Genomic DNA, 11,741 nt, shown 5'->3' on the forward strand with positions numbered 1-11,741 from the left:
TAAAATCAAAGGAAATATAAAGAGGATTAACCCCACCATCCCCTCAGACCTGATCAGCCAGATAGTAAGTTTATAGCTGATTCCCCTTGCTCTATGAACTGTGCTGCCCAATCCATGTAAACCATAAGACATAGGAGTAGAATTTGGACATTTGGCCCATCAAGTCTTCTCCACTATTCCATCACGACTGATTTATTATTCCCCTCAGTCCAACTCTCCAGCGTCTACTATAGCCTTTGACACCCTTACTAATGAAGAACCCGTCAAGCTCTGTTTTAAATACACCCAGTGACTTGCCCTCCATAATGAATTCCACAGATTCACCACCCTCTGGCTAAAGAAATTCTCCTTATCTCTGTTGCAATGGGACATCCCTCCATTCTGAGGCTGTGCCATTCAGTCCATGGCCACTCTATTTAGACCATTCAACATTCAATAAAGTTCAATGAGTTTCCCATCTCATACTTCTAGAATTCAGTGAGTACAGGCCAAAAGTCATCAAGTGCTTTTCCTATGTTAACTCTTTCATTCCTGGGAACCTTAATTCTGTTGCTGAATGCAGACTATGCCATCTTTGAATATATGCAGAGATTCAGTTCCACAGCTGACAGGGAAATGGAAATCCATAATTCAGAACTCTTTGAGCAAAGGAAATCCTCCTTACCTCAGTTCCCTTATTTTGAAGTTATGCCTTCCAGTTCTGGATTCTACCACAATTCTTCCTTCAGGTGTTTACCCTGACCAATCCCGCTAAGGATCTATTTCAACAAAATTACCTCTCATTTATCTAAACTCCAAAGAACCCAGATTCTACCAATTCAACTTTTCCTTGTAAAATGATCTCTCCATACCCAAAATCATCCTTACGAATCTTTTCTGAACAGCCTTCAATTATAATCTACAGCCCTGTGCAAAAGCCTCAGGTATATATATACTGTACCTAAGTCTTTTGCACAGTACTGTATCTATAAATAATGTGACCGCATATTACTTTCTTTTGTACTGCAGCTTTGCTCACTTTTTCCTATTTAAATCATAGGTTGTTTAATTTTCTTGTTTCTAAAGTGAACAATTTCACACATTGTACACCTTTCTGCGCATTTGTTAAAACTCTCAACACCTTTCTGTAAATTGTAGCTTTCTCACGTCTTGTATTTCACCCTCTTCACCTGCTTTTGTATCATCTCTAAATCCTCCTTCCTCTAAACAATTGACATATACTGTGGTCTCAAAACTCCACTGGTAATAGGTACCATTGTGAAATTCTCCCGAGGTCATATTCAGGGCTTGCTCCTAGTTAACCAGTCCTCTGACAATGCTAATGCCTTACCTGCAATGTTCATCTCTTTGAAGATTATCTTCAGTGTTCCATCTGTTGAGTATTTTCAATTATCTAAATATATTACATCCATTCCCTTTCCCCCTTTTTACTCTCCAGCTAATCTTTCCTCTCCTTAATCAATGATTACTACCAAACTTCTTGCCATGATGACAGGATAATTGCGCCATTATGCTGATTGTTACTGTTCAATGTTTAATTTGCTGGTTTGTAAGATGGCAAAATGAATTGGTTCCTAACAATTGATAACTGAGGCTTTCAGGACCATGAAGAAGTTCTACTTCCATATGGTTGGGACTTATGGTTAACAGAACTGAATTCTATGAATCATAAACTTTGAAGTCTGAAGTTGACCAAAAGTTATATGAAGTCTTGTGTCATACATTGTATAGAAACTTTGTTGAACCAGACATCACTGAGTAGCATAAGGATCTGTAAACCTGACTGAGAACCAAGTGGTGAGGAAGCTGATTCTGAGAACAGATAGATTGAAGACAAGTTGGTCAGGACTCACAAAATTTGAGGAGTTTAGAAATTTAATGGAAATGGATTGATGAGTAGGGAAAATCTAGTTGATAAGCAGCTGGAGTTACCCCTTGATAACAGCAAGTTCAACGTTTGAGGGCCAGCAAATTAGAGGCAGGAATGACTTCCCACGACGCTCAGTGTTGCATCTCGGTGGAATGAGTCTCTGGCTGAATGTACTCCTGTGCCTAACCAGTATATTATGGAGTTATACAACTAGGAAACAATGTACATTAAGAGCCAACTTGCAGACCAGAAAATAAACAGAGAGAGAGAGAGAGAGCATGTGATTAAGAGAATGAGTGTTGATAATAGGACTCAGCTACTTTTAAGATTATTGTTTTTTATATACTCTGAGGAAATGACAGGTTTTAAAGCTGACAATCTTTCATGTTTAGTACTTAGTTCTCTCAGGTTCACAAATTTCATCAAGAAACAGTTTGACTCGTTACTCATCCATGACTACCCTTGTGTCAGCTATCACACAAATCCCTCATGACAGTTCAGACACAGCTTTGTATCCTCCAAGCTCATTTAGCAGTGTACAATTGTGTGACCAGGTAGAACTTATTTTAAGGTTTATATTTAGCAGATAAAATGTGTCAAGATGACAGTGTGATTAATATCTCTGTCTGGTAAAGCAGAGGTTCAAGGGAGTATCAGAAATTTATCACAGGTGAAGTCCGAGCAGTGCAATACTTATTTCATGTGATACTATCATCAAATTGCAGTCCTTTCAAAATTAACACTGGAGACACAGAAATGTAAAGATTGATCTCTGAAATATTGCCGTTAAAAGAAAATAACCATAAATCCATTAAAACAATTGCTGTTAGAAATGGAAAATTTCATGAATGTGTCAATATTGAAAGGTTGAGGGATAATAAAACTGTCATGACGTAATAGCGGAGTGGACTCTTTGTGTCAAATGGTGTTGAGGTGGAAGATGAGTCAAGATCATTCTGAATGGTGGAGAAGGTACAATGGACTGAATGGCCTGCTTGTGCTTCTATATCTTATGCCGTTGTGCCTTCTCCATTCCTGCCCATGAAACCAAAAGACTGGATGAGTTAATGACTTTATAAAACATTACAGAAATATTTCAATGTTAACAGTCATTTACAAATGGACACTCTAAATGCTGGTCTCCCAATTTGACACTTTCAAAGATATTATTGGTGTACTGACTGCTGCAGTTTAAAATACACTAAAACCATTGTGATTACCATATTTTCCTTACAGATATTCTAAATTCCAACCCCTTGGATTCAGCTTCAATTTATAGTGAGATCACACAATCCTTCGTACATTGTGGGTATCTGTACAAAACGTCAGCCATGACAAAGCTCCCTGCCAGCAAGAAATGCAAAGATGGTATGTGATCATCATTGAAGGTCATTGAATGTTTGACCTAAAAGTTAATATAGTTATAACCAGTTGGTAGTACTTCTTATGATAAATACTGTTTATTTCCCTCCATAAATGCTGCTGAATTCCTCCAAAATTTTGTGTGTTGATGTTACTAATTATAAGGACACTTTATTGAACTGTTCATTTTATGACTGATTTTGCCTCCTGTTGTCAATATGTTTTCTTGCAGAGTTTCAGAAACAGTGGTGTTCCATGGAAAGGTCTCTTCTATTCTATGAAACAGACAAGAGTCCTGAACCAATCGGCAAGATCGAAATGTGTGAGATTGTCTCCATAGGAGTGAACAGACCACAGTCAATGTCCAATTCCATTCCAACAGACAGGTACAGGGGAAATCAGTCAATATCCCTTGCAGCATTTGTCTCTGCCCCAGCTGGGCTCTGTGGGAGTAAATGGCTCATGGATGTTAAAGATGTCAATGATAGGGTCAGATCACACTTAACCTCAGTTGATAGTTTCAAAAACTGTCACCAGGTATTCTCTATCTGCTCCTCAACTTGTCTCTGGACTCTGTACTGGCGTACTCACAATCAGAAATCTGAATCAAGCTGAGGGTTGTGGAGGGAGGGCCGGATGTCAGTTCATGTGACCTCCCACTCCACCACTGCTCTCATTGTTGAGTTAGCAGTAAAACACAGTTGTCCAGAGCAGGAGTGCCAAATGCACTCTGTGTCCAGGCTGCACAAAGCTGCAGTGGTAGAAGCACAAACCCTACGCTTTGACTATACTGTTGCCATTTACTCTGCGTAAATTGGCTGTGAAGGTAAGAAATCTACTGAGTTAACTTTATGCTACCTTATCTTCATGCTTTTAGTTAATTTGATTTTAAATAATTTATTTCTTCAGTTAATATTTATTTTGCTATTTGTCAAGCATTAGGATGAAGCAATGGGAGTTTAGGTTTGAAGAACTTCCAGAGATACAGCCAGCTCCTTTTGAGCTCCTCTCCCCACAGGAAGTCTGGGATCACTCCAATGACCCAGCTTTGCTTAAGCTTGCTCCAAATTTATGTATCACCAATCGGCAGCGACCACAAAATATAAAAACAGAATTAGACCACTTGGCCCATCAAGTCTGATCTACGATTGAATCATGGCCGACTTTCAAACCCATTCTCTTTCCTTCTCCCTGTAACCTTTTATCCCTTTACCAATCAAGAACCTGTCAACTTCTGCCTTAAGTACCTCAAATGACATGTCCTCCACTGCCCTTAGTGGCAAAATATTCCACAAAGTGGAAGTATGGAATTAACTGGAACTTGGTCATCAGCTCCCCACAGAATCTGGTGGTGGTTCTTGATCAAACAGCTGAAAAACAGATTATATTTGTTTTCTGGCTCTTTCCCTTTATGCCATCCTGGGCCATAGCTGATACATCTTGCACAGACCTTTTATTTCTGTAAGTAAAGCTAATAGACTTTTTTAATAATCATATGCAATTACATTTTTTTTATTTTTTTTAACTTTTGGCTTTCTTTAGAATGTAATTAGTATTGAAATGCATTCCATCAATATCTAAATGTCTTTGATCAGCACTGACATATAGAAGGTGTAGTAAAGACCTTTTGACTGTAAGATGTCCCAGATGACCATCAGGGCAATCAAGGGGAAATGGGTTTTGAAATCTGAGGGACCACCATGTCACTTTGACCGTGGAATAATTGTTGGTGCCAGATGGGGTGGTTCGAGTGTCTCAGAAACTGCTGAGCTGCTGGGATTTTCATGGACAACAGTCTCTGTAGTGAGAATGGGAGGAAGAACAAAAAATAATCATCCAGTGAGAGGCAGTTCTAGGGGTGAAAATGCCTTTTTAGTGAGAAAGATCAGAGGAGAATGGCCAGACTGGTTCAATCTGACAGGATGTCAATAGTGACTCAGATAACTGTGTGTTACAGCAGTGCTGTGCAGAAGAGCAACTCTGAACTCAGAACACATTGAACCTCAAAGTGGATGTGCTACAGCAGCAGAAGACTGCACCAGGTTCCACTCCTGTACCCAATAAAGTGGCCACTGAGTGTATATGGTTAATTTGAGAATACTGTATCTGGTGCTCCCTGTGTGGATTCCTCCACATTGGTGAAACCTATCATAAATTGGGGATCACTTTGCTGAGCACCTCCACTCCATCTGCCAAAAGTGAACTTCCCAGTGACCAAACATTTTAATACCGATTCCCATTCCCATTCTGATATATTGGTCCATTGCTTCCTCTTGCACCATGATGAGGCCACTCTCAGGGTGGAGGAGCAACACCTTGTATCCCATCTGGGTAGCCTCCAACCCGATGGCATGAAAATAGATTTCTCCTTCTGGTTGAAAAAGAATCTGCCCGAAATGTCGACAGTGCTTCTCCCTATAGATGCTGCCTGGCCTGCTGCATTTCACCAGCATTTTGTGTGTGTCCCTCTCCCTCCCATCTTCTTCTATTCCCCACTCTGGCTTCTCACCTGCCCCTCACATCCCCCTGGGTCCCCTCCTCTTTCCCTTTCTCCTAAGGTCCACTCTCCTCTCCTATCAGCTTCCTTCCTCTCCAGCCCTTTACCTTTCCCAACCACCTGGCTTCACCTATCATCTTACACTCAATTTTATTCTGATTTTTACCCCCTTCTTTCCCAGTCCAAAAGAAGAGTCTCGGCTCAAAACATACTGTTCACTTCCATGGAATGTGTCTGGCCTGCTGAGTTCCTCTAGCATTTTGTTTGTGCTGATTAGTCCCATCCCTGTATACAAGCATGAGCAGAGGCCTTAAACATAGAAACATAGAAAACCTACAGCACAATACAGGCCGTTTGGCCCTTTCTGTACCTACTCCCCAGCACCTTAAACCTGTATCCTCTTATGGCAACCATTTCAGCCCTGGGAAAAGGCCTCTGACTATCCACGTAATCAAGGCCACTCATCATCTTATACACCTCTATCAGGTCATTTGTCATCCTCCGTCGCTCCAAGGAGAAAAGGTCGAATTCACTCAACCTGTTTTCATAAGGCATGCTCCCCAATCCAGGCAACACCCTTGCCTTATTTGATGACTGGGATCATTATTCTCACAACCAAATGGGCATCATTCAAATGTGGACCAATCTATAATCGTGGTGGAGAACTTTAGAAGGGCTGATATTATCCTGGAATATAATGCTATTTTAAGGAATGCTTTAATTCAATCTTCAGTAGCCTGAAACTTGATAATATTATTTTATGTATCTCTGAAAATAAAATTGTTCTGGCTTTGGGATTTGCTTCAGCCTGTTTTATTTTACTGGCTTCCCTAGGTTTCGGTACACATTTGAAATCTTTTTGTCTTCAGAAAAGTTATTCCAGTTTGGAACAGACAATCCTGAAACTCTGCAGACATGGACAAGCTCCATAGCAAAGGTACCTCTTGCTGCTAAATTATCACATAGAAGTAATCGTATCATCTGTTTCCCATATTTCCACACCACCCTCTGATGCATCACCACCGTGAATTAATGAAAGTAGAAGATTCCATGTTGTTGCAAACGCGAAACGATGGGAAGTCAACCTGCCTACTCACCAGAGAGCAGATACCTATGACTTATCCGCCCTTAATTGGTTTCTGGTGTGCCAGGGAGAGTCATCACATGCAGCTTCAGAGTCATAGAAAAGTACAATACAGAAGCGAGCAGTGCAGCCCATCTAGTCCATGGCAAACCATTTAAATTGTCTAGACATATCAACCTGCACTTGAAACATGGACAGCCATATACCTATCCAGATTTCCTTTAAATCTTGAAATCGAGCTTGCATGTACCACTTGTGCTCTCAGCTCTTTCCACACTGTGAGTGAAGAAGTTTCCCCTCATGTTCCCCTTAAACATTTCACCGTTCACCCTTAACTTATGACCTCTAGTGTAGTCCCACCCAACCTCAGTGGAAAAAGCCTGCTTGCATTTATCCCATCTACACTCCTCAAAATTTTGTATACCTCTATCAAATCTTGTTGAAATCTTCTATGTTCCAAGAAGTAAAGTCTCAGCCTATTCAGCCTTTCCTTATAACTCAGGTCCTCCAGACCTGGCACCATCCTTGTAAATTTTCTCTGTACTCTTTCAACCTTGTTTACATCTTTCCTGTAGGTAGGTGACAAAAACTGCACACAATTGTCCTTTATGTTTGTCAATCTCCTCCAATTTATTTTATACATTTTGTTTTATTTTTAAGCTATTTTATTCACCTTTTGTCTTTTTGAATCCTTTTTGCAGCTCATGTTTCACACTATACAGTATATTCACCTATTTTAATGTCTTTTTTTAAATTCCATGCTTTTGCCTGTCCTTTTGAATTTATTCTAGGCATGCCCTTTATTGTCAATTCTGAGATTTGTTCCACTGACTTTCCCAATTCTCAAGAAACGCCTCTGTAGGAAATACTGTTTGCAAGATTGCAACTTATTTGCTATGACTGTTAATGAGATCATATTCTGGTTACTTTTTGCAATATCAGAAGACCTGAAATGTCATCTCTTCTTCTCCCTCCACAAATGCTGCCTGACCTCATCTGTTCACGGAAATTTCTGTTTTTATTTCAGCTTTCTAGCGGGGTCATTTTAAATTTAGAGTAAGTTCCGTAGATTGATCCCTTTCTCAGGAGAATGGACTGTTGGGTCCATATTCAGTGGAAATGTAGAAAAAGGATTATATTGACACATTTAACTTTTCTGAAGGAGCTAGACAGAGTTGATCCTGAGAGGTTTTGTCCTTTGTATTGAATCAACAACATGGGGCACAGTTTCAGAATAAAAGATATTGAATAGGAGCTGAGGAAGAATTTCTTTGGACCTTTCATGTTAGGAACCCAACAGAGCTGTAGAGCCTGTGTTATGAATATATTTGAGGCAGTGATTTTGGCCTGTACGAGAGTTGAGCAGGGTAGGGAAGTGACAAGAAAAAGGTGCTAAGGCCAAGATCAGATAGTTGAAACTTGTTGAATAAAGCAGCATGCACTAGTGTGTGCTCCAGCTTCTGTTTCTTAGTTTCTTACTGGGGAAGGACAGGCCCAGGAAAGATCTTTCAACCTAACTATGGTTTATCTTTACAAGTGTAATAAGGGTGTCACAGCTAGTCAAATTGCTGCATCACAGCTTCAGAAAGTAAGGCTTGATGCTGAGTTCTGGCACTCTCTATGTTGTGTTTGTACATTCTCCCTGTGATTTTGTGGGTTTCCTTTCAGTGCCTTTGTTTCTTCCCACGTGTGGATTTTTCATTAAAATAAGAAAGATTAACTTTATTTGTTACATATGCTTCAAAAACATTCAGTGAACTGTTGTTTGCATCAAATCAAATCTGCGAGCATTGTGCTGGGCAGCCCATTAGTCAACACCCTTCCAAAGCCAACACAGCATTCCCACAACTTACTAACACAAACGGCATGTCTTTGGAATGTGGGAGGGAACTGGGATACCTGGGGAAATCCACACCATCATGGGGAGAACGTACAAACTTCCTACAGACAGTGGTAGGAATTGAACCCCAATCATACAAATGGTGTTGTAATAGCATAGTGCTATGGCAATGCGCTGCCACTTGGTAGGCTAACTGGCTGTAGTGCAGTATACAGTTGAGTGGTAGCATCTGAGGGGATTCAATTGGAATTCCGAGAAGATAAAATGGTGGGTAAGATTCAAAATTCAACTCTCAAAGTAAGGTTTATTGCCAAGGTATATATATCTTAGCATATACTACACTGAGATTAATTTTCTTCTGGGCATTCACAGTAAGTACAAAGAAACACAACAGCATCAATGAAAAAATGCATACACCAAAGACAGACTAATAACTCGTGCAAAAATCAACAAAATGCAAATACAAAAAAGGGAAAAAAGTAAACAATAAATATTGAGAACATAAGTTGTAGCATCATAAATAGTGAGCTCATACACCATGGAATTACTTCAGTGTAGGGGTGAGTAAATTATCCTCTGACAACATTGTGGGCCAAAATGTTCTGCAAATTAAATTTCTATGATTGAGGAGTTTCCTGAACCTGGTGGAGTAGGAATTCAGGCTCCTGCAGCAGCAAGCAGAAAGTGTGTCCTGGATGGTGCTAGATTAGTTTAATAATGGGTGCTTGATGGTTGGCTCAGATAGGTAGGATAAAGGTCTGTTTCTGTGCTGTATCACTTTATGAATCTAATGATGTTTTCTGTATTTTGCATAATCAGAGTTTAATTTTTCTATCCCAAGGCAATCAGTTGGTGCCACAAGTTTGATGTTATTTTTCGGTGATGTGAAGTCAAATCATAAAATCTTCCACAGGAAGGCACCTCACATGTTAAACAACTGTTTATTTACAGTGTGGATGATCTTAAAGGAATGATTTCTGAAATGATGTTCTCTCTTCCAACACAGGGGTTCACTTGTGCCAGTCTGCACAGCCTTCTCAATCGGCAGTTTGATAGGATTGGAAAGCTGCGTTATAAATCAATGCGGAATCCTGAGCAATGGAGGGAGGGGTGGTTCATGCTTAGGAAATGCAACCTTACATTCTGCTGTGAAGAGGGTGGACTTCTGGAGGAGACATTGCACCTGAAGAGACTACAGGAACTGAGTGAGTCCCAGAATCCAATGATTGAAACCACAGCTTGAATGTGCTTTGTAAATATAAATCAAGGGAATTATCATTTTGAGTATTACCACAAAGGTACCTGTTAGTACTATAACAGGATGTGAAGTACCAGTAGCATTATACTGTTCACTTTTTAACTTGTGTTGTGAATGTGCCTTATTATTTGTTAAGTTATTTACACTAGTATTTGTTGTGTGTGAGTTATATGCACTGTTTTGTGCACCTTGGTCTGGTGGAGCATTGTTTCATTTGGTGGTATACATGCATATGGTTGAATAACATTAACCTTGAACTTGTATGCTGTTCTGCAAATTTCTTGGAAGATTGTCAGTGCTGTGGTGCTTCAGAGGAAAAGGTGGCTGCACTCAGTGTCTGTCAGATTCACCAAACTGCAGCCTGGATACTTCTAAAGAAGTATTGAATGTTGACTAAAGATCCTTTGCATGACTAGCCTTGAACATATGTAAGCACCCATTAATTCATGAGAATCAAAGCAGCACAAGGGAGGACACTCAGCCCACCATGATCAATCCATATTTCTCATCATCATGCATATTTTTAACTCCAGTAGGTAGTCAGTTCCATTTAACTCTTTATCTGACATGTTCACAGGCAATTAATTCCTAATAATTAAATACAATTCCCCCTGTACCTTTCGGCTTTTGCTTTATGTATTGTGTTCCTTGAATCTGATAATGGCAACAACTTCTTACAATCTCAGTCTGATATGAACTAGGATACTACCATCTAACTGGTCCACGAATAACAGCATCCACTTCTCCGAACTAAACATTTAACAGAACTCACCTCATCTTTGGAGCCAATCTACCCTCTCAAGGATCCTAGAGTTTGGTAAACAGAATTAGTTGTAATGCACTAATGGTGACTCAATTTGTGGGAAAATAAGGAAAGTGATGATCAGCTAGTCATCCATTGTTAGTAAGGCATTTCTTGATTGTATTCATTTCAATAAAGTTTACAGTATATGCTCTGAAAATCATAGCTTCCTAAAAAGATGCAGTATTGAAGGTGTAGGATAATAGTGAGGGTTGTGTTTGGTTGGGGATTAAGAATTTGGCAGTGTTGGAAATTTGGATGGACGAATATCAGTCCTTTACTCAGCAGGGGCAATATTCTGTTGCCAGAGCAGTGACTAAAACAAGAAGGGGTGATGGAAAGGTGTCAATTTCAGTTGAACGGTGTCAGAAGCACTCTAAGCTGGAGAGGTCTCTCGGTCCATTCTCACTGCTGTTCCTTCTCATCTAACAGCTTTCACTATTCTGAATGAAAACAGCGAGAAGAAAGAAGTATTACGACTGGTTGACAAAGAACGGTGAGATGTGACCTTCAAATTTGCACTGCTTGATTTGCTTTCCATGTAAGAGCTCACTGAAGATCTCCTTGGATCATTTGATGAAGTTAATAGCGGAGGATCAAAGATTTAAATACCTGACCTCATCAAAAATTAGTAACTGTATGAAGCACCTGTTCTCAGGAGGTGTTTATATTGATATTTATATTGATAGGCTTTCCTTCACCCTCTGCCTCAGTATCCCTTCGTCCTGCAACAAGGCTTACTCATTAATTTGGGAAGACCTTCCTCAAAATAATGGATGAAAAATTTCCCTCAGATCTTTGAGAAATGATAACCATTAGACCTTGAGTCACAGGAACAGAATTACACCATTCCACACATCAAGACTACTTCACCATTCAATCATGGGTGATTTTTGTTCCCTCTTTATCCCTTAATAATCAGAATATCAACCTCTATTTCAAGTATACCCATTGACCAGGCCTTCTCAGCCTTTTGTGGCAATATGTTCCACAGATTCACCACCCACTAGCAAAAGAAACTCCTCCTC

At 39.8% G+C, this 11,741-nt stretch overlaps 1 protein-coding gene across 1 annotated transcript in view; it reads left to right on the top strand.

The window, feature by feature from the left end:
* arap3 (ArfGAP with RhoGAP domain, ankyrin repeat and PH domain 3) overlaps nt 1–11,741 on the top strand; it is a 276,417-nt gene that overhangs the window by 212,075 nt on the left and 52,601 nt on the right. Inside the window, exons 13-17 of the mRNA XM_059990469.1 lie at nt 3,107–3,238; nt 3,465–3,618; nt 6,564–6,666; nt 9,660–9,858; nt 11,146–11,209. Of these exons, the coding sequence (XP_059846452.1) occupies nt 3,107–3,238; nt 3,465–3,618; nt 6,564–6,666; nt 9,660–9,858; nt 11,146–11,209 (652 nt within the window). The remainder of the gene's footprint in view (nt 1–3,106; nt 3,239–3,464; nt 3,619–6,563; nt 6,667–9,659; nt 9,859–11,145; nt 11,210–11,741) is intronic.

Source organism: Hypanus sabinus, chromosome 15, assembly GCF_030144855.1.
Source record: "Hypanus sabinus isolate sHypSab1 chromosome 15, sHypSab1.hap1, whole genome shotgun sequence".
Taxonomy (NCBI): Eukaryota; Metazoa; Chordata; class Chondrichthyes; order Myliobatiformes; family Dasyatidae; genus Hypanus; species Hypanus sabinus.